The sequence below is a fragment of the Schistocerca piceifrons genome, chromosome 1 (genome assembly GCF_021461385.2).
Source record: "Schistocerca piceifrons isolate TAMUIC-IGC-003096 chromosome 1, iqSchPice1.1, whole genome shotgun sequence".
Classification (NCBI taxonomy): Eukaryota; Metazoa; Arthropoda; class Insecta; order Orthoptera; family Acrididae; genus Schistocerca; species Schistocerca piceifrons.
In genome coordinates, this window is record NC_060138.1 from 58,501,580 (window position 1) to 58,526,223 (window position 24,644).

Below are 24,644 nucleotides of genomic sequence, written 5' to 3' on the forward strand. Positions count from 1 at the left end.
GTCAACTACAGCTTATCTCCGTCTTCTGAAGAGATGCAGTGCAGTTATGAAGCAAAAACTTTTTATTGTTTCTCATGGTGGAACACCAATCAACTCAAAACACGTCTAAGGTTTTAAAGAGTAAAAGAAACGTTAGTAGCATTCTTAATAGATTACTCGAAATGTCACAACCGTAACTTCGCACTACCATTTCCCTGTTCGTTCTCTCCCCTCGCAGAGGCGTCCATTCCTCCAGAATGCAGTCTCTTCGAGAGACCCTCCTAATTAGAGCAACAGGTCAGGCGCGCGGGATGGCGGCCACGGGGAACATTGGGGGCGCCTTTGCGAGAAATGCGAGTCTCCGCAACGCAAAGCGCGCCACAGGGACTAATCAGTGTCGGGGCCGCAACGTGCTAAATGAACCTGACGGTGGGGGAGGCGGAACGGCGTTACACAGGGAAGACTCCGTCAGTCTCTCCCTCCCCCCCCCCCCCCCCCCCCAATAGCGACGCTCGCCCGCGTCGCGAGGAATGTTGCAGAACCTCGTGCAGCCTTAGCAGCACCAGCTTCTACACTGCTTTTTATGTTTTTCCCTAAAAACTAAACCATAGTCTGTAATATGAATGCGTATTTCTGTAACTTCTTTGTGACATGTCAGCATGTACATGTGGTTGTACTGGGAGTTACAAATTTATAGGCTTTGTAGAGGCTAGTGAGTACGTAATATTTTGAATAGGAAAGAAGATCAGAAAATGTACCGTTTCCGTTCTACGACGGTTTCTATTCAGACGTGTAACGCATCCACGTCTGCTGAGGGAAAGAGAGAAGTCTCAGAGCTGCTTGTGCTGATACGCAGTAGGGTACACTGAGGCCCACGAGAACGGCAGATCACGGCGGGTTACGTCACAGCACGTGACACTGCAGGTCTTACTTGTACCACCACTGGACTTCGGCGGGGAGCTAGTAACTATTTCAGACAGTTTTAATAACTCTTAATTGACGATTTAAATGCACGGAAGTTCTCGACAACACACGACAAAATTAAGATCTTCAGTATTTAATTGAAAATTTACCCACGGATTTCCTTTGAACGCTGAACAGAGCCGAGAGTTCGCGGAGTGTGGCGGACAAGCCAACTAGTGTGACGTCACCGTATCGTTGCAGGGCATGTAGATCTCGTTGGCCCCGATGGTACACAGTGTGACGCGTACACAGTCACCTGACGTCATTTAACGTCTGTATTACTGCGAGACTTATTCAAAGCCTCTGGGTCTCATACACAGTAAACATAGCTCGGTACACGTTTTTGGAATACACAGACGCAATCCATGCGCATGGCAAAACTCGAGGTAACGGAAGAGCTGCTAAAACTGTATCACGAACGTTCTCCTCAACGCAGCACGCTATCGCACAGACTTTTTGCCCAAGTTAACACAGCGTCTCCGACAGACAGGAACCTTCTACATCGGACGTGTGGCGTTGCTTTGGCGCACCAGAATGCTGTCTTTTCTCGGTGAAGTAGATGTACTGCATCGCTCTGAAGAAAACCCAACGAGTAAACGAACATGGGGACGTTCTGCGTGACCAACACCCGTTGCCCTCGCAGACGATACTGTGACTAACAATTACATAGGTAACACTTAAAATGGTACGCACTACGAAAGACGCAACTGGTACTATTCAACTACAAACACTTCTCGCAACAGAGAAAACAACAGCTAGGAAAACTCAAAATAAGTTTGTGGGGTGAGCCCATCCAACCGCAAGACACAGCGGTATACTTAGGAACTACCTTAGATTACACAATGTCCTGGATCCCGCACACCCAAAAAATGACACAAAAAGCAAACAACAGATGCAACCTCATCAAACTAATAAGAGGCAGAGCAAATGGTGCAAATAACGAGACACTAATTCACACATACAAGACGTTCATAAGACCGATCCTCGAATATGCCGCCCCAGTGTGAATAACGAACAAGAACAACAAGCTAAAACTACAGGCCCTCGAGAGGAAAATCCTCCGCATTGCAGGTCGGCTCGACAGAAGAACAGACAACAACACAGTCTACCGAAGCACAAAGGTCAACCCAATAAAAGAGAGGTGGATCCAACTTACAGCAAAGATAGGAAGAAACCGACAAACCAACAAAACACTACCGACTGACCTACTCAATTACACACCAACGGAATTCAACTTCCCACAATATAAATACGCGTTCCCACCTAGAACCATAAAAGAATGCATTGCCTACACCGACGATAGCAATGACAAGGAGAACAGGACAAACCACACCAATTACGTCAGTCACCTAATAGAAGAATAACACAAGAATTGCAGAAGAACAAAGGCAGAAGACAACAACTTTCAACACAAGGACCCCTGCTAAGGTTTTTGAAAGGTTTCCCTTAGCAAATGCCAGGGTTCTCACTTCCTCTCACCACACAAACAGAAGAATACGCAGAAAACAACCTGAAATTTCCCTTCTGAAGAAATAATTGGAGCCGCAACAGAACACCATAAGATAAGCTAAGGCACCAAAGAGCACTAGGATCTCCATGTGCCCGCCTTCTCCCATCTGGGGAAGGAATGAAAGATGAAAAAAAAATAAATAAAATAAAAAAGGTCCAGGCGATTTTCCACAGCGCGTAGACAGCCTCCTGTTTCCATCTCGAGTTCTGTTCACAAATGAATGTAAGGTCACTAGGACTGTGATCTGAATTCGCGATACAGCCACGTCTGGGCAGATGAAAACCCTCGAGCCTCGTTAATGGATTTCAACGCCAGTATGGGCAGGTACTCCGGACAGTCATGTGATTGCGCCACACCTGTTCCACTCAAGGTAATTGGTCCTGCATACTGAATGTTCCTACAAAACGTACCGGATCTGTTCTTGGAAGCTGTGCCACCGAATGTCCGTTGTGATATGTAATTTTAGCATGATGACGCACCACCTCACATATCACGTGCGTTCCGGAGTCATCTCAGCAGACAATGTGGTGAAAGAAGGAGTGCCCGAGGTTGCCCAACCTCGTGGCCGCCGCGATTAGCGGATTTAATTCTTACGGACCACTTATTGTGTGGTTGTATGCAAAGCTTAACTCACAGGACTCCTGCAGAGACAGAGAAATATGCACTGCCACGATTTCTAGCAGCTGCACTAGAAAGTGATGAGACACCAAGTGGTATGGAGACTGTACCTATGAAGCATGTTTTGGTAAACAGTGTCTGTCTTGAGGAGTTCCTAGATAACAGGACGCAGCATGTCATTCTCAATGGAGAGAAGTCTTCCGAAGTAAGAGTGATTTCAGGTGTGCCGCAGGGGAGTGTCATAGGACCGTTGCTATTCACAATATACATAAATGACCTGGTGGATGACATCGGAAGTTCACTGAGGCTTTTTGCAGATGATGCTGTGGTGTATCGAGAGGTTGTAACAATTGAAAATTGTACTGAAATGCAGGAGGATCTGCAGCGAATTGACGCATGGTGCAGGGAATGGCAATTGATCTCAATGTAGACAAGTGCAATGTGCTGCGAATACACAGAAAGAAATATCCTTTATCATTTAGCTACAATATAGCAGGTCAGCAACTGGAAGCAGTTAATACCATAAATTATCTGGGAGTACGCATTAGGAGTGATTTAAAATGGAATGATCATATAATGTTGATCGTCGGTAAAGCAGATGCCAGACTGAGATTCATTTGAAGAATCCTAAGGAAATGCAATCCGAAAACAAAGGAAGTAGGTTATTGTACGCTTGTTCGCCCACTGCTTGAATACTGCTCAGCAGTGTGGGATCCGTACCAGATAGGGTTGATAGAAGATATAGAGAAGATCCAACGCAGAGCAGCGCGCTTCGTTACAGGATCATTTAGTAATCGCGAAAGCGTTACGGAGATGATAGATAAACTCCAGTGGAAGACTCTGCAAGAGAGACGCTCAGTAGCTCGGTACGGGCTTTTGTTAAAGTTTCGAGAACATACCTTCACCGAAGAGTCAAGCAGTATATTGCTCCCTCCTACGTATATCTCGCGAAGTGACCATGAGGATAAAATCAGAGAGATTAGAGCCCACACAGAGGCATACCGACAATCCTTCTTTCCACGAACAATACGAGAACGGAATAGAAGGGAGAACCGATAGAGGTACTCAAGGTACCCTCCGCCACACACCGTCAGGTGGCTTGCGGAGTATGGATGTAGATGTAGATGTAACAACATTTGTGGTCGCCACATCGAACCGCTGTTGTAGTGCGTCAGCACTTACTGTAGGTACAGTATGCTGGGTTCTTTAGTTTCGGAATATTGTAAACAGGCAACGTTTAATTGTTGGTACAGACATTCATTTATCACTTCAGCACATATGTTTCGCTATGTTTCCTTTCGAATTGTTACCTAATGATTACATTTCATCACGCCTAATTCAGATCCTCAAGCAGAAGTGTGTGTGTGTGTTAAACATCGTAACTGAAACTATCGTAGAACGGAAACCGTACATTTTCTATTCGAAATATTATGTACTGACTGCCATCTATAACACCTCTAAGTTTGTAACGGGAATGTCCGAATACAATGTATATACGGTAGGCTAGAGAATACTGAAGGGTATTTTATTATAACATTATCTTTTTTATGCCACCACTCATTCACGTATGTGCGAGGAAAAAAGTTAAATGCCTCTGTACGAACCTGTCTCTTTCATTATTCTCATGGCAAGGTACAGTATACGAAGATATCAGCAGAATTATACCAGCACTGAGATGACATCTCGAGATCTGGGTCTTCATCCAATGTTTCTCATTTATGATCCCAGAGCATTTCTGTTACAATTTCGCATGCGATACACCACTGGATACTACCTTAGAATATTGATCAAGCGTTTGGAGCCCTTATCAGGCAGGCACGACAGTGGATATCGAACTAATTTAGGAACCCAAATACTAAAATTGGTGTGTTTTCCGTTACAGATGTACTGCATTTTTAGAGAAGCCTTCCAACAAATCGTCTACTCACATTCCCTAATACTGATTTTGCGTGATTGTCCTATTTGCTGTCGCATTTCAGTATCCCCCTTTATACCTAAAAAATACGTATATTTTGAGAATGTCGTAACTCGAGAACTTACGTCTTTCTCGCAAATTATTATGCTGACGGTTTTTGTTTAGTAACTACTCCTTTTAAAACATGCACTCGAAAGAGAAACGACCCTCCAGGAAGGAATTATCCGAATGGAACGCAAATCGGAGATATGAAGTAAACATTTTTTCCCTACATGTACGTTTTCAAAAAAAGTGGATGATATATTCAAGTGTAAGAGCTTTACAAATTGAGCTTATCAGCAACACTTTGGACCTCGTCTGGCCTTTATGCGAACAGTTGGCGTTGTTTGACAGAGTTGTTGTATGTCCTCCTGAGGCAAATCGAGCCATACTCTCTCCTATTTGCGCGTTAGATCGACAGGAGGGCCCTACCCAAAATGCTCCAAATATTCTCGATCCGGGAGAGATCCGACGAAACGTTGTCCAAGGCAGGGTTTGGCAATCACGAAGACAAGCTGTAGAAACTCTCGCTGTGTGTGGACGGATATTAACTTGCTTAAATGTAAGCACGGCATGGTTTGCTAAGACAAGCAGAAAAACTGGGCGCAGAAAGTCCTCTGTGTACCGCTGTGCAGTAAGGGTACTGCGGATGACAACCAAAGGCGCTATGCCATGTAAGGAGTTGACACATCACCACTCCCGGTTACTCATGGCTGAGGTTGACCGTCATGTTGATTTTTTTAAAGGACATCATATTCGCCGTTGACGGCACAAATTATGTAGTTCACAATTGCAATTTTGGCCTTTGGGCCATTTTAAAGTGGTACTGCGAGAGCTTAAGCCTTATAAAAATGACGCACAGAGTGTAGTCGTTTGTAAAAAAACTAAACCAACTTGTATTATTTTCACCATTTTTGTAATAAGCTGTTGTCTATATTACATCACGTACATTTGGCTTCAGTACTTCTCAGGCATTAGACAGCTGAAAGTTTTATAAATACGCCACAAACTTGCTTTTTCGCCTCTTTCGAACAGACAGCAAAGAAAATTCGGTACCATCAACGATTTATGGATAACACTTTACTACTTCTTGAGGATGGGAGATGGTCTGGGGTAGAAGGTCAGACGGCTAGATCATCGGTCTCAACGGAGCAGGAAAGGATGGGGAAGGAAGTCGGCCGTGGCCTCTCAAAGGAACCATCCCGTCATTTGCCAGAAATGATTTAGGGAAATCACGGAAAACCAGAATCAGGCTGGCCGGTCGCGGTATTGAACCGTCGTCCTCCCGAATGCGAGTCCAGTGCGCTAACCACTGCGACACCTCGCTCAGTCACTTTTTGAGGTATCTGATATTAAGTTAGTCGTGCAGTATACCTACATCGATACAGAGTGCCAAGGACTGTGGAATAAACAGTTATTCTTGGCATCAAGTGTGCCACAAGTGAACCTATTTTAAGTCTAAGATGAATAGACTAAGGAATCTGCCGAAGTGAGGAGGAAATTAGACAATTTAGTGATGATTTCCTCTGAAACCATTGTTAATAGCTACGCATTACACGATATGTGAGTGGTATGTTACATGTGCACTGACACTTTTAAGTAATGAATTTACTTTAGTCGTTTTGTACTTATTACTTTCACCTTCGAAAGTTTTCCAAAAGACCACACTTAGGAGAAAATCGCAGAGGTATTCTAGAGAACCAACATAGGGATAACTTTTCAGATAGACGATATATTAGGCAAGAGAATCACATGCAGGACTGGTAGAACCAACTAGTTAACAAGGCCAGGGGTATACTGTATAGAATGTGGCACACGCACAGAATGTTATATTGTTCAAACTGGGCAGGCGTTCAGCGAGACGTTTAAAGAACGAATTAGGCAGACAGTGAGCAGTACCTCTATTCTCATTTAAATGTTCATTGGAGGTAAACATATGGTGAGCCACAAAGACCTAGCCCTTACAATAATGGATGCAGTTCCTAAAAGTAGAATCAAAAAGATTCTCGAAGAAATAGAAATTTACATACGCGTTAAAAATCATCCTGGTGACTAGCTTACCGATCAAACTGATTTAAGAAAAAGTAGATTTTTAGATATTATCCACTTCATTTTATGTGCATATGACTGAAAGTAACATAGCGTACGGGCACTTTATCTTTCCCACCTGCTGTGGATTTACTGCCTTAACATTTTGTACAGAATTGGGTATACGCTATAGTATGATTGTGCTTGTGACGTGTTTATTTGGTAACGTGGAAGAATCACATGATTTACCACTTTTTATTTTCATCTTTTCTTCATTTATTTTTAGAGCTAGCTAAGTAGTGTATCTTTCTAGCTCTTCATAAAACCTATGTAATAAGTTTTATCACAGCTCTCGATTCTCTCTCATTACCATGTAAAAAACTTGCAATACTGTATAAAACATCAAGTGCCCTTTTATATATTTTACTTTTGTAATCTTATTTTATCGCTTACATTTCATCTGATCCCAAGACTGTTTCGTCGGACCTAATCTGTTTTAGCAGTGCATCATATTACTGCATAATTACTTTTTCACAATTTTATGGAAAGATTTTATGCACTTTGGAATTTTTTTTAATATGCTTTCTTATATCTAACCTTCCCGTAATAGGGCTCGGTAAGATGATGTGTCCTGTATTTACGACGTAGAGTCTCGTAATGAATTGTCCAAATTTGTTGTGTTTGCACTGCTGGCTGTATCACAGGCGCGCGTTAAGCGCCCTCTGCGTTTTTTCATCAGCAATAATGCATACGCCAATAAAGTAATATACAGAACATGGCAACGGTAATGTTTCATGAATACCCAAGCCAGTATGAGACCGCTACACCGCTGTGCCATAAATTAATTTTCCCAGCTTCTCCCCTTACGCCTTACGACCATATCATAACCTAGAAAGCTGTAGGTTGTCAACAGATGTAGAAAAATGTTGTAGGTGGTAAGTATTGTCTCCAATTAATGCACAGGTAGTTTTTACTTGTGAATGTGTTTTCCGCCAACAGCCTTAGTTTCCACGTGACAGTGAGCTTTATCTGTAATGATTTACGTCAATCATAAATGTTAATTTACGTAGTTTCGCGATGTACCTAGCTTCGCATTCGTCTAATGTTAATGTATTTCTACAGTGAGAAGACCCATTTTCGATCACGACACGTACATGTGTCTGGTTCTGCACACGTCAGGCTTTAAAATTCTCCAACTGGAGGAGATGCATTACTTTTACCATTTTTGTAATTTACTTCTGTCTACATGGCATGCTAATAGTGTTATGTATATACGAATACACTATGAGTAATTTTCAAGTGGAACTACAGAAGCTGACAGAAAGCAAAAATGATGCACAAAGGCCGAAATTGCAACTGTGAAATCATGTCTATAGTCAACGGTGAATATAATGTGCATAAAAAAAATCACACCTCGTTGTCGGGCAGTATGGCCCGGCCGAAGACGTGTTTGGAGGCGCCCCAGATAGCGGTTGGGATACGAACCTAATTGAGTGGAGTAGAACTGTCTTCAGTGTTGAGTCCCGCTTCGAAATGATACCCAATGAGCAGCGAAGACGTCTGTGGAGATGCCGTGGACAGTGTTAGGATACCAACGTTGACTGTTATCCGCAGTTTAGACCGACAGTCAGGGATGATTGTCTTTAGTACCACTTCTTTTCATAGCAGGACCCCTTTGGTTGCCACATTCGGCACCTTTACACCACAGCCCTATGACGACATCGTAAGACCCGTTTCGTGGCCCTTGACGGTAATCCGTCCTGGGCTTACATTTCAGCATGATAATTCCCGCACGTACACGGCAAGACATTCCGCTACTTGTCTCCATTGATGGTCAAGGTAGGATTTGGCAACCATGTAGTCGGATCTCTCCGAAGCTGAGAACGCTTGAAGCACAATTAGCAGGGCGCTCCAGTAGCTCGGGATTTTGACCGTCTAACGCGCCAGTTTTACACAATGCGGTGCGATGTCCTTCAGGAGAACATCCAACACCTCGATCCGTCAATGACACGCCGATTAAGTGCTTGCCTAAGGGCGAGAGGTGGACCAACGTGTTACTGAATAGCTTAGTTAATGAAAGTCTTTCTCGTGAATAAATCATCCAGATTTTCTAAAAATGTAATCACTTGTACGAATGGTAGAGCAGTAGTTAGACGCTATGTACATGAACAGACAAACAAGTACTTCGTGGTGCGTCGTTTTCTTTTAGAGTACACCAGGTGTAGAAGTATGAAATCGGAATTTGGTTGCAATAATTACACGTCTGTTGTTTGAAATTAATAAACAATATTTCATTCAAATTCAAGTCCATTGATATTTATACATTTCTTCCACCTCTGCAGCATGCTATGAATGCCACGCCAAAAAAAACAGTTCGTTTGAACCGAACCACTCGACGAAACGTTTTCGCATATTTTCATGCAAATTGAAGCGTTGTTAAGCGAGAGCGTGTACCAGTGACGCAAATAGATTTTAACCGAACGGAGCCAAGTCTGAAGAAAAAGCCTCATGCCGTGGTATTTCCCAATCGAGCGCCTCGATCACTTCCCTGACCTGTTTTTCTATGCGTGATGGGGCGTTATCATGGAGCAATATGACTTCGGGTTGCCTTTTTCCACTTTTCCGTTGGTTTCCACGTAATGCTTAATTTAAACAGAACGTTTGCTGCTGCTTGGGATCAGTGGTAACGGCTTTACCAGGCTTTAGCAGTTCATAACAGACGGCACCCGTCGGATCCCACCAAACACAGAGCTCTGTCTTCTTTCAAAAGCGATATGGTCTTGCAGTGGACATCGATGGTTTGGCTCGATTCATCCACGATTTACGACGCTTAAGATCCTAAAAATCATCCATTTTTCATCGCCTGTCGCCATTCCATGGAGAAAGAATTTCTTTCGTATCTGGCGAGCAGCATTTCACAAGTGGTCTTTCTATTTGCTTGCTACCTTTCATTCAATTCATGCGGAAATCATTTTACCACTTTCTGCACCTTTCCCATAGCTTCCAATCCAAGAGAAAAGGCTTCTGCGCTACTCTCAATTGTTCCGCGAGCTCCTGATGATTTTAAGCATCATCTTAATCCAGTAGGGCCTGCGATTCACTGTCTTCGAACGACGTTTCAATGGTTTCCCACGCTTGTGGTTTCTCACATCAAAATCATGACTTTTAAAGTTTTTGAACCATTCGAAACACTGTTTCCCAAGAGAATGTTCGCTGAAAGTTTCGACAAGCATTCGATGCGATTCTGCAGCTGCTTTCTTCAAATGATAGCAAAAAACCAATGCTGTCCTCAAATCGTAGTTCGTAGGCACACATCCGGACATGTTTACGGGTTTGAAACAGATACCAATGTATGGCAGTTGGGTTTCTGTGTGTTGACATTCGTCATCAGGCGTTACAGGATTCAGATAGCGCTGCAGACGCGGTCTCACGGCCCTATACTGACGGCTAGCACAATTTATAGGGAAATTTCGGTTTCATACTTCTACACCTGGTGCATTACACATCTACTCTTTTCTGTTGATGTACTTTTTCCTTTTTCGTTCACTGTAACTAACAGTGACTTTCTCAAGTGTCGTACCTGCCATCAGCCAACTTGACACAAAAATACGAACAAATAATTTGCCAGAATATCTCAGTACCCATACAACTTCATTCACAGTCTGCACTACAGAACATCAGATGACGGGTCGAACAAGCTGAGCTCTGGAACACGTTTTCCATTCATTCTAAAGAATTTCACTCCATAGAAGCTCCAGAAAATTTGAATTTGTTTTTGTTTTCGGATTGGTGAAAAGTTAAAATCGTTTACTTAACACAGAGCGGAAACAGCTGTAACGTCTCATACATCCGGACGTCATTTGTCACATGAACTCCCATCCATTAACCATGACAGCTTCCACAACATACAGCTTTTGCGCAGCAGTGTAGTATTGCCAAGGGGAAAGTAATTTTAGCGTAATGTATCACACATAACATACCTTCAGGTACTTGGACCACATACAGAAACAACTGCTACGGTATAGTACTGAGCGTAAGCGAAAGAAATAATGAGAGAAACAAAAATGATACTTCTGTTCAAAGAAGTTAAATACCCAGAGATCACCACCTGTGCATTACATATTGGGGTATATGGTTCTTACTAGGGTGTGTGCAGCGCATGAATTGTCGTCTGTGACCATCAAAGTGCTCCCACGCTACCCACAGTGTCGGTTATGAGCTCTTGTGGTAGGGTGTTCGATTTCTCCGCCAGTGAGTTTGCTGGATGGTGATTGATGCCATCAAGGACTTGTGGGATGGGTTGCCGAAACGTGATGCAGAAATTTAATATGCATGTAAGTCGGGGGGCCGGGCAGACAAGTCCATTGGCCGATTATTTTCTCACTCCAAGGGCTTCTCCACCTGCGCAGTTGGAACACGTGAGGCAATGCTGACCCTACGACTTATCTTAGAAGATAGGTTAAAGAAACGCAAATCTACGTTTCTAGCATTTGTAGACATAGAAAAAGCTTTTGCCAATGCTGAATGGAATACTCTCGTTCAAATTATGATGGTGGCAGGTGTATAATACAGGGAGAGAAAGGCTATTTACAATTCGTACAGAGTCCGCAACTCGTGGTCGTGCGGTAGCGTTCTCGCTTCCGACGCCCGGGTTCCCGGGTTCGATTCCCTGCGGGGTCAGGGATTTTCTCTGCCTCGTGACGACTGGGTGTTGTGTGATGTCCTTAGGTTAGTTAGGTTTAAGTAGTTCTAAGTTCTAGGTGACTGATGACCTCAGAAGTTAAGTCCCATAGTGCTCAGAGCCATTTGAACCATTTGAATTCGTACAGAAACCAGAATCTAGAGGCATGAAAGGAAACCAGTGATAGTGACGGGTGAGAGACAGATTTGTAGGCTATCCCTCATGTTATTGAATCTGTATAATGAGCAAGCAATAAAGGAAACAAAAGAAAGATTTAGGGTAGGAATTAAAGTCCGGGGAGAAGATATAAAAACCTCGAGGTTTTCCGATGACATTGCAATTTTGTCAGAGACAGAAATGGACTTGGAAGAGCAGCTGAACGGAATGGGCAGTATCTTGAAAGAATGATATAAGATGTACATCAAAAGAAGCAGAAGGAGGATATTGGAATGTATTCGAATTGAATCAGTTGATGCTGAGGGAATTAGTTTAGGAAATGAGATATTTAAAGCAGTAAATGAGTCTTCCTATTTGGGGAGCAAAATAACTGATCACGGTGGAAGTAGGGAGAATATAAAACACAGACTGGCAATGGAAAGAAAAGCGTTTCTCAAGAAGAGGAATTTGTAAACATCGCGTATATATTTGAAGCAAGTCCTTTCTGAAACTATTTGTACGGAGTGTAGCCATATATGGAAGTGAAACATGGACAGTAAATAGTTCAGACAAGAAGAGAATAGAAGAATGCTGAAGATTATATGGCTAAACGAAACTAATGTGGAGATACGTAATAGAATTGGGGAGAAGAGAAATTTGTGCTGCAACCTGACTAAAAGATGGGATCGGTACGTAGGACACATTCTGAAAGATCAAGGGATCACCAATTCAGTACTGGAGAGAAGCTTGTGGGGTAAAAATCGTAGAGGAAGACGAAGAGATGAATGCAGTAAACAGAGTCAGAGGGATGTAGATTGCAGTAGTTACTCGGAGATAAAGAGGCTTTCACAGGATTGAGTAGCATGCAGAGCTGCATCAAACCAGTCTTCGGACTGAAGACCACAACAACGTGTTACCAATATTAAATAGTGTCTGTATAGATAACATGATCAGAGCATGGAAAAGAGAGAAAGAGAGAGAGAGAGAGAGAGAGAGAGAGAGAGAGAGAGAGAGCGCACAACGTCAGGCATGGTGCGAGGAATACATATATTAACAATAAGCTAATCGTGGAGTTATCATACAAGACAGCGAAGCTAAGTTGCAAATGGAATTACCATGGCTTTGGTGTTTTGGTTTTATTTATTGTTGCTAGAGTGCTCTCATCTCGTTCAATTCATGTGTTTTAGGTATTCAGTCAATACGAACAAATATAGTGCTGAATAATAAACCAATGGAACAGGTAGCTAATTTCGAGTGTTTAGGATGTGATTTATCACACAATCAAGTTAGGGATATAAAAAAAGGAAAACTTACGAGCGTACACGTGGCACAATACGGAAAAAGCTGAAGGCTATAACAAGGAAAAAGAGACAACTGACATGTTATCAAGTAGTGACAGTTCCTACTGTATTACATGGGCCTGAAAAGTGAATGCTGAGAAGTGATGACGTACTGCAAATAGTAATATCAGAAATGAAATTTCGCAAGTCTGTGAAAGGCTGAACTACAGAAGAGGATATTGGAAATTAAGTAATCAGGAACGAATCCAACCAAATATCCGAAAGACAATCCAGCATATCGAAAAATGGAGAGAACATGTACTTTATATATCACCACGAAGATTTCCTAAACTAGCAACGGTTTATAAACCATGAGGCAATAGAACTGTGGGCAGACCGAGGATGAGATGGTGCGGCAAGAAGAGAACTTAGGACTTACTCTCGACTGACAGAAAAATAAGAATTTAGGGACAAATTTGGTCACCTAATCAGCAAAGACGTAAACCAATTAACATAACGGAATCAGAATGCAAGTGCAATAGCTACCAAATCGGTAAAGGTCACAAATGGTTGAAAATGGTTGAAATGGCTCTGAGCACTATTGGACTTAACGTCTGAGGTCATCAACTACTTAAACCTAACTAACCTCAGGACATCACACACGTCCATGCACGAGGCAGGATTCGGACCTGCGCCGTAGCGGTCACGCGGTTCCAGACTGTAGCGCCTAGAACCGCTCGGCCACTCCGGCCGACCGGTCACAAATGAAAGCTATCATGACACTTTTGAGACCTAATGTAAAAGAGGAGCTGTCTCTTCACGTTATTGCCCCGTGGGATGGGCAAAACCATCCTATGTTGTATGATGGGCTATTTGTTAATGACATCGGATATCGACATGTTCATTAAAAGTAATTCTGCCGAAGTGTATGCAGTTATGTGAAGTCCACAGCACATACTGTTACCGATAGGAGAAGAATTACATTCGCCGATTACGGAAGTGCCCGATTCCCGTTGTACAGCAAAAGGAAACCAGATGTAGAAGCGACGCAGTTAAACTATACACCTTGATTCATTATCAACTGCTCGCTCCATATTTTGAGAAAATGCTACGATACGCGCGTTTCACCGCGAAATTATCGACAGATCATGAAACTAGTTTTCAGAACAATACTGACAATTCCAGCTGTGGATTGTGTCTTCCCACATTCTTGTGATGCACTTGACGCATAAAAGTGAAAATCTAAACAAACATTGATACACTAGAATTTTTACTTGCGTTACTTCATACACTGAGGTGACAGCAGCCCCAGGATACCTCATGATGTCATGTTGGACCTCCTTTTTTCCTGGCGTATTTCAGAAACTCGACGGGGTGCGAACGCAACAGGTTATTGGAAGTGTTCAGCAGAAGTGTTCCGCTAATGCACTGCCATTTACTACCTTGTACAAATGGCCGTAGCATTACATACACACGTGCGCCTCACTATGACATGACTTTTGTCACCTTAGTATCTCATTAACACAGAATCTATCATCATAAACTAAGTAATTAATTCATTGACAAAGGAAATAAACATTCCGATAACTGGTTAATGTGCTCCGTATGATGTGTGACCACCTTTGGCCGCAACACAGATCTGACGACGACAGGGTATGCTGTGAATGTCATCAATCTCATGTTGAGGCAATACCGCTCATTCTTCCTGCAGACCTGTTAGCAAGTGGTTTTTGGATGTTAGGCAACCCGTCTCCTCAGTGCATCCCAGACATGCGATTCAAATTGGAAGAGCGGGGAGGTCATGTCAAGTGTGCAATACCTTCCGATTCCGAGAGAACACCAACAACCCATGCTGTACTAGGTCGAGCATTATCGTTTAACAGTGCGAAGTCTGGGCTCACGGCATTTCGCGACAACCACACATGAGGACCCAAGATCTAGTCACGAGACCTTACCCCGGTTAAACCTTGCCAATTCACCCGTGCAGTCCTATGAAAAGGTGTTCTAATGGTCGGAAAAACCCCTGCCTAAATTATTAGGGATCCTACCCGATATCGGCCTGTTTCCACAATGTTTTGGTCCCGAGATCGTGTTCCATGTTCCCTCCAGATGCGAATCCGTCCTGAATCACTCTCCGGAACAAATCGGGACTCAACTGTGAAAAGAACGTTGGCCTAATGTTCGTCCGTCCAGGTAGCATGTTCATGACTCCATTCTAGACATTTCCCCTTCGTGATGACGTCTCAGAGGCACACATACAGCAGGTCTCCGACAATAGGGGCCACTTTGCCGATTCGTTCTGTTACCGTTTACCTCGATGGAACTTGTCCTGTGGATGCTGCGAGGTCGGATGCCCGCTGCCGTGCAGTACTTTGTACTAATACGCTACCGTTGTGCCCTTGCAGCCAAATAACGTCTTATCTTTCTGATGTCACACGCGGTGGGGATGCCTTGTTTCTTGGATGTGGACATAGTTTACAGAGACGGAAACTGTATCCCCAAGACCAACAAAACGATTCACTCTAAGCCGTAGGTCCACATCAGTTCGCCACTGTCTTGCTGCCATTCCTCCTAATGTCCTCCACCGTAGATAGTCTGGTAGGTGTCTTTTTCTGTGCCGTACTGCACCATCTCTGCTTGGAAGTGCCACATCCAAAATCCCAGTGACACAATCAAACACTACCCCTTTCGAAAGATGCCCTGAAGTCAACATACGACCGTGTTCTACATGGATGATGGCATTCTGATCAACGGACAACCACGCCAATGATGACTGTCTGTATGATTATATCGTGAATCAGACACTATGTAACAGAAGTACTGTTGATTCATATTACCGCGACAACTCAAGAAAACCAAAACACTTAGTTTGGAGACTTCATGCCTACTGTTCAAATACAATCGTGTTATCCGTCAGGTCACTCACGCATCGTTAAAACGAGTGAGTTGGTAGAGGAGTAGCTAAGTGCTGCAGAAAATTTGACCATTTTCTCGTAAACTGTTTTGAATTAGATACGAACAGTAAATACTCTGCTCGAACATGCCTCGGAATGCCCAGTTGTACATAAAGGCCGCCGTGTCACACACAAACGAAGGCGTCAACGGCTGTTGATATGGAGGGGCATGTGGCCAGCACACCGCTCTCCGGGCCGTTATCAGTTTACTTGATTGTGATATAGCGGCTCCAGTCACGTAGCTACATAGTTGGCTTCACTAGGGCTGAGTGTAGCTCCCTTACCAACAGCGCTTGGCAGACCCGAATGGGCATCCATGTCGACACACAGGATTCTTCTTATTTGAGGAGGTAATTTCAAGTGATAACGGTTGGCTTTCAGACTGCCGTTAGTTTTAATACTCTCCAAATGAGAGGTGTTTGAGTATGCGGTTACCGGAATCCCGGTAGCTAATCGTGTTATTCATTAAAGCCTGATGTTTACCCTAGAGGGGTCAGTCGCCAGCAGTTGTTAGGCGGTACTCAGACAGGCCACTGGGATAGCCGCGGCCGGTCAGGTAAGCAGTAAAGCAAACACGGCGCGGCGGCAGCCGACACAGCCGAGCGGCTCCCACTTTGAGTAAACACGCCGCCGGAGACGCCACGGCTATTGAGCGCACCGCCTGAATACACAACCACTGCCAGCCGCACATTACGCCAGGGGCGCACTGACGTCACAAAAACACTGTGTACACATTTACCGACGTTTCTGCAAAGCGCCTCTGTGTACAGTGTTACTACTTGCTGCAACTCAGAACTTGCATCGTAAACAAAATTAGTCTTAAACGCACTTTATTTCTGAGATGAAAAAAAACTCATTTCAGTTGTTTATTACAGACAAAAAATGACAGATCGGAACACATTTCGCATGTTAGCTGTAACGTATGTGCGAATAAAGAACCTCCTCCTATACAGTAACACGAGCACCAAGCGTTGGTCGAGAAACATGGAACTGGCAATCCATTTGATTCCACACACGAAGCTGTCGAGTCATTAAACAGGCATCCATTGATTCAACAGTTCCTCTTCTCAGCTCTTGAAGAGAAGGCGCCGTGGGTGGGACAAGACTCTTTTTATGTAACTCCACATGAAAACATAGCGAAGTGTGTAGTCTCGTGATGTGGAAGGCCTAAAGCAATGAACAAGATTGAAACCTGGTGGTGAAGGGAAGGTAGGATTCGTTTACGATTGTTAATGGGGCCGCCATCTGTAAAAGGCAACCTCCAGTAACTGTCACACACATTTATTCTTGAAACATTAATTCCAGACTCAACAATAAATAAAAATACCAGCCGCTCTTAAGGAAGGGTTAAACAACTGTGTAAATAAGTATTTTCACTGCGTTACAATTCAGCAAATCACCTTTAAATACAGATACAAGTAATGTTTAAAAAATAAGCCACTGTGATCACGGCTGAAGGCCTTACACGCCAGGAACGGCAACAATGAAAAAATTTGAAACCTGCTGTAAAACAGCAAATACAATAACAAAACCAAACAACAGATCCGGACGGAGCTCCAGGAATCAACCTCTGAGAAGGTCTGGCAACAAACACTTTCGCGAGCGATGAGATAAGCAGCCAAGATGGTAACTTAGTGTCAGTCTAACGAATGACTAATGATAATCTTAGTGAAGCTACCTGACGTCCAATAAGCCAAATGCAAGATTGGAACAACACGCCAAAGCCGGAACCGGCGGTCTGCACTATGTTCTGAATACTGTGTTCACAGCCCCCGGAACGAGAAAGGAATAATTACCACGAGAGTAGAGGAATCACCAACAGGCCTGCAGTCAAGGAAGCTGTCAAAACTACACGCCTTATCGGACAGCAGTGGCAAAGCGAGGAAATGTAGGCTGCTGTTACGTACATTAACCCCAGGGCAGGTAACTGGGGCGTTAGCGGCCACCAGGCAAGAAAACTTACCACTGGTTGCACTTAACTTCTGACTATTTACTGCGTTCAACTTGTTACTATTTGTTGAGTAAGGCATATCAGATCCGCCTTCCCCAAGCACTTCTCTCACTACTCTTCGTATTGATGCTCGTAGTGTCGCCAAGGCGAACACAAGTCACTGGAGAATCGCGGGACATCACAATGGTGGGATTTCTCTGCTTGGATTGAAATTCATTCATCTTAAAGCTTGCTGGATCCGGTTCACGACGAAGTCATGCATCCTCGTGACTACAGCCCTTCCATCCGGCAGTCCATGTGTGCCGGCAGCTTCCCCGGCGTGTTCTCGCACTGCGCGGATCTACCTTATCCTGAGTCCCCAACCGAACTGGCACACTCACACGACCCGGAAAAACAACGACGTTGCCTCAGACACAGAGCAACATTACTACATATCGATAACCTCCGCTGCCACTAGCGGACAGGCAACGCTTTCGAAACCGAGTGGCGCCACTGAACACGAGAAGAAGCGAAACAACCGCAACCATGTCAACTAAACGATACCGTCTGGCCTGCAACAGAGGGCGGAAACCTACAAACAGAACCAACGCGAGCCGCAGCACGGCTCAAAGATCTTGTCCATTTCGTCCAGTCCAACGTTGTGGATTTGTGGTATTAAGATAACGCTGTATCTGAAGGTGATAGTGAGGTGGGACGCCGCCTTGCTTAAAAATTATATCGTTGTAATCCTGACAAAGCAGAGGAAAGAATTAGTTTTGCATCGTGTCCAGATATGACATGACATGACATGACATGACATGACAAGACAAGTCACATTTTACGACGCAAAAAAGAAAGATCCATAAATTTTGTGAACAGGAACGTCACAAAATACAATTTAGTTTCAGTGACCTCCAATTTCGACGACGACACGATGATACTATGAGCCTCAAATTATTACATTACGGCGGTTTACTTTACCCCTGAGATGAGACGACGATTTGTTCGAAACGATGAGTCGTTTGGAAAAAATTTTCCTCTGCCATATCCTGGAGAACTGAAATGCAAAATTCATACCTTCTGTTATGGTCGACGGCACGCAACTGGTATAGTAAATGCAACTTATAAGGCTTCAACTGCTGACGTCGTTTCAGAACCCACCAACCATTGTTTGAGGGAGTGGAAATTGACAAGAAGGGCAGCCCAGAAGCTTCAAAGGACTCTGATGAGAATGTAGAGCGTATTTTGTGTGCCAGTTATAAACCTGCTTGTGCAGGAAGAGTTTCTTGCTGAATCGACGACGGAATGCACGCTGGAGGGACTGACTTTGCGCAAATTCCAACACACAAGTTCTCTTGCAGTGTAGTCCCCATGTTGCTACAAACAAACAAGGGCGCAGCTATGTCAATTGTTAGAACTTTCCTTTATCCGATGACATGTGCCATGTGTTTCCGTATCTTATAAAGATTTCAGTTTCTTATTACAGAGAAACTACACATCTTTTTCAATTATCTGCTTGTTTATGGAATAGTCACGTTCTTCCTGAGGGGGGTCTCGAATGGAGAAAAAGGAAAATATTTCAGTTTCGAGTCGCGTCCACAGTAAATCAGTAAATTCATTACATGTTTTAGCTCAACATCAGCTGAGTACGATGTAGAATAAACTCTGACGTGCCTTTCAAAATTAGGTGTAATGCAGATAAACCAATAGATACGTGATTCAGAATCGACTGTCATTACTCTCGTATGTCATTTCAGATGTTCGTCAAGACATTTATGAAAGTTAAAAATATGAAGACGAACATAATCGAGCACCACACCGTGGGTGACATTCATTCAGAACATGTGGTTCCTACAAACATGGCACCTCCTCCGCTCGCTTTTTGAATGTGATGTACGGCAGTATCCACACTCACGTACCACACTCGCTTTCAGTTTCAAGTGCTGCAGGTGATCATAAGTAAAGTCCCAGTTATTAAGCTATGTAAAAAACGAATCATTGCTCAGAATAACGTCAAATTTCAGCTAAATATTCCGAATAAGGGGGAAACGTAATGAAAATTAAACAAAAGTTAACAAAAATTTTACCTCTAGGCGACGCTGTAAGAGGCAGCATATGCAAAATAAAACACGCGGCATATACGCCTCAGTTGGTATCAGACGCTAGTTGAGATACTGAACACTACTCGTGCTACTCTTCGATAACAAGGGTGGTTGTGCGCTAGTAGTGCTTCTAAAGTTCCGGGCACTCAAGGCGTCAGTCCTGCCAAATTTTGCGATAAATGTGCCAGAGACAGGAAAACCACTGATCCGACGTTAGTTGAAACAGGTGTGGCCACAGCATTCCTGGAAGGGCCGAATATTGGTGTGCGAAGGTAGTGTGCACGCGGTGCAGCCCAAGCGTTGGACACGCCAGCGGGCACGACGGATAAAATCCCACGAAAAATCCTGCATTCCAATCCCTACTAAATAACCTGTGTTAAGGGTTTGCTTCCAGCTGATCTGTCAGTTCGCTCTGGAATTTCTTGCTCGCATGGATGTCGGACAATGAGTCACCACCGAACATTCTGTGGACAAACGAGGATGGAGGACACCTCGGTACAACGGAAAACGCACTTTCACATCAACTGGTACTGCTTCATTTTGAATAGGTAACTGTATGGTGCGGGTTGACGGCATAGTTTATCTTAGGGTCGTACGTTTTCAAGGGGATTGGTCCTGTGGCCGCTGTTACCTGTGTCGTCACTGGCGCTGTGACTCAGTGCAGCCACCTTTCACGTTTACCAGAGATTGCGCCAAAGAGTATTTTTCTGCCGCCTCCACTGGCAGTAGTATTTCAGAGGTTGCCGAGGGCAGTGCTTGTTGAGAGGATGTCGATAGCAGTACTAGTTGAGTCCATATCGAAGGCAGTTGTTCTGATGGGCGAGACAGCAGATGCTGTTCGATTGGCGATGTTGTAATGATCACTGTGCCTTTTTCGTCAATATATATGAAGGTAACAAAAAAAAAAATTTCTTATTTCAAATTTCCTAAATAACAATGCCTCTTGGTCACAGGTTCAGTCAACAAAGCATTTGGCTTGTGTTCATGTATTACACTGTAAAACACCGGAAATACTATAGTTGCACATAGAAACCAGAATTAATTACTTCATTGTAATTATTGTTTAAAATATCTTGTCGTATTGAGGAATAACCGTGCCATATGTGTACGTTGAATCACACTTCCACACACAGAACAGTTACACTAGTGCTTTGTTGTTTCGTAGCTTTTATAGTTGCTGGGGACTTAAGTAATTAATTGTGTTAACGGAAATTTCCTTTCATTCTTCATTGTTATTCTCTGCAGTCAGATTGCGTACTAATACTACTCAGGGCCAACCGGTTACGAGACTTCGTAACCGGACACACAGGTACTGAAACTAAAAATATTTTCATTTAAATAATTAAGCCCCCATGCAAACGCTATGAGTCTTTTGCGCCACAACGTTATTCAAGTGCTTTACAAGTGCGGACGTGTGAGCATGTAAGACGTCGCTACTCAGCACATTGCGAATCCAGTGAAACAGGTGCTGCTGAAGAATTTTGGAGACGCTAAAAAATCAGACATCATTTCCTTGTAACCCGGCCGTCCAGATCAACTGATCTTAATCCGTCAAACACCTGGCTGTAGGAGTGCATGAAATATGCCGCTCTCAGTGTTCAGATTACACACGTAACTGAACTGAAGGCATATATTGGGCAATGCATTTTGAATGTGACCCCTGAAACACTCCGATCTGTTTGCAAACATGTTGTTTCTAAATTGCATTGTGTGGCAGAATATGGTCTAAGACACATTCAACGTGCTGTGTACAATCTCGCGACTGTTAAAAACCAGTTTCGATCTTGCTTTTTAGATGGTTTTTGGGCTCATGAAACTTAAAATATGTCATTTTGCTTTTTAACTAGCTTTTGACCTCATGGAAATTAAAAGCTGACCTTTCCCGCCCGATGTGGTGCGGCCTTGTCATACTGCATGGCCTTATCTAGCTAACATTGGCACTGAACAGTTCTGGCAAACTTGAGCGGTCGCGTAAATTGCACATTGCAGTCATTTTATGTGGTTTAATATATGTCGTTTGTAACCGATACCATTAACGAAGCGACGCGTACCATCTTCTGGGAAAATATTCGTTTTTTCCGTTTCCGCAACGTTTCTCCCTTCTTCGACAGTACTGTTTTCTATTCTGCTCATCTGAGTATGGGTTACATTTCTACAGGGTTTGACAGTGCAAGTTAAATAAAGCACCGTGTATTTTTAACAATATCGAAGGTGCCGCTCTTTTATCTCACATAAACCTAGACAGGCAGAGAGAGAAAAATATAACCAGTGCCAAGCAAAGAGTTGTATATCACGTAGGATTCGTTTAATGTACATAAAAAAATTGAATTTACTTTCACTCGCCGTTACTGCTCCTCGTCCCTATATTAAGTATGTGATAGAACATGCTCTTGCCTTCGGACACAGAGTTACGCTGAATTGTATATTTTATTGAAATGTACTGTTCTCGCATATGGAAGCGAAGCGCTCAGCGCATTCTTATTACCACACACATTTAAATTTCTTGGTGAAATGAGAATTCCGAATTGTCGCTACATTCACTACACAGATCTACGTTGTTCTATGAACGAATTAATAATTCGACTTCAAAATTCAGCTGGTTGCGGTAGTACAAATTTGTGAAAAGTCTACAATTCAGATCCTAATGTGAAAAATTTAAGCAATATAGGATGAATAAACACAACATGAATTCATTAATTTCTTATAGATCTGTAATGATTTTGGCTGTTGTATTTCACTTTTTAATTTTTCCGAAAGCTAAGCCATTTTGAGTGAATCGCTTAGTTACTACCAAACATACCAAGGTCTCATCTTTCAGTAAATTATGTGTCCCGTGATAGAATTCGCAAAATAGTGCCAATGAATATATTTTATTTACTGTAATGTATTGTTCTGCCTGAACCTCGGCCTTGTCTATGTGATATAAATGTTGGGGTTCTGTATCTAAGTCAGTAAAAACCGAACCACTATGGGATCACTTTGTTGTCCGCTTGTCTGTCCGTCCGACAGCTAAAACCCCTTTTTCATAAGAGCGAGTAGAGGCGTAAAGTTGATATTTATGTCACATTCCAAGGTTTATGGTCCCTTGACGGTCTGAAACTTTTCAGCATCTAACAAGGAACCCCGTGAGTGTGAGTTAGGAAGTTCACTCTTTAGTGAAGTTCATTTGAAACTGTTATGGTAACAATAATGACAGAAAACATATTAGCTGCTAGTGACACACATTGTGCGTCAGGAAGGCGACAAGAATGAGTATCCGGGATGTGCAGAGGTCAAACTTCTATGAGATGTATGTGTTACACTTCACAAAATGGACTTAGTCGACATTCAGGAAATCCTTCACTTAAGACTTCCGGACTGATAGCCCGTGGTCGAAGTATAAAACTGTCTCCTGACGGTTCCTCTTCGACTGCGGGAGACATCCTCGGAGGTGAGGCGCCACTTTACCTCCGAGGATGTCTCCCGCAGTCGGAGACGAAACGTCAGGAGACAATTTTATACTTCGACCACGGCCTATCAGCCCGGAAGTTTTAGGTGAAGACAATACCGGCCGTGAAAGTTTACATTGTATGATCAAACGCCTTTACGGGGAAGATATGTCAGCATCGGTTCGACGATTTGAAGGAATGCGCAGGAAGAAAGCACAACAACTGTGTACCCTCACCTTCCTGTTACGCTGCAGGAACACTTCGACGGTTCCGAAATTTCTGAAGGTGAAGAGGATGTTTCGCTCGGCCCAGGCACATCGTATTTATAACCGTATGGAGTCTGCAATGCAATGTGAGAGGATTCATCATCAGACGCGGCGAGCACTGGCGGTAACCAGCAGTAAACTTTTTCATCTCCACTTGTTTCTTAGTAATACTATGCAGTGTGGTGATTGGAATAAGATTAACGCTCAAACATTCAAAACTATGGAAGTTAGTGCAGAAATATCAGTAAACAGGCAAAAGTTCAATAACTTACAGAACAACATTTCTGGGGGTTCAGTTGAGGACAATTCTCTAACTGTTATTAACCTGTCTGATAAAGATTTGTCAAAAGTTGAAATTTCTGTACTAGCGAAAGGAGGCAATTTTGCTGTGACGCCCAAAACGTACCCACAGAGGATATTGTAGCAAATATTGAGACCGGTATCCGTCAGCTTCCACAGCAGTCCGCTGACGTAATTAGGATGGAAACGGCTAGAATTTTACGTACATGTAAGCCACATAAAAGTAATTTGTCGCAGGCTCAAAGGATGGCGCTGAGGGATATAAATGGAGATAAAAACATTATTGTTCTTAATGCAGATAAGGGTAATGCCACCGTCATACTGAACAGTGAGGACTATCATGGAAAAATCAATGATATTTTGGTTCCCTCCAATTACAAAAAGTTCCAGAAAGATCCGACTATGAAGATTTTAAGAACGACAAATCGACTGGTGAAAGCGTCTTCATTTGGCTCCGACGATAAGAAGCTGCTTTGTAAAACAGAAGCGCACCCA

General features: G+C 43.2%; 1 protein-coding gene across 1 annotated transcript in view; it reads left to right on the plus strand.

Moving 5' to 3' along the window:
• The first annotated feature begins 290 nt into the window (after nucleotides 1–290).
• Nucleotides 291–24,644, plus strand: part of LOC124776365 (putative uncharacterized protein DDB_G0283431) — a 72,687-nt gene continuing 48,333 nt past the window's right edge. The window contains exon 1 of the mRNA XM_047251357.1: nucleotides 291–408. Coding sequence (XP_047107313.1) covers nucleotides 291–408 — 118 coding nt within the window. The remainder of the gene's footprint in view (nucleotides 409–24,644) is intronic.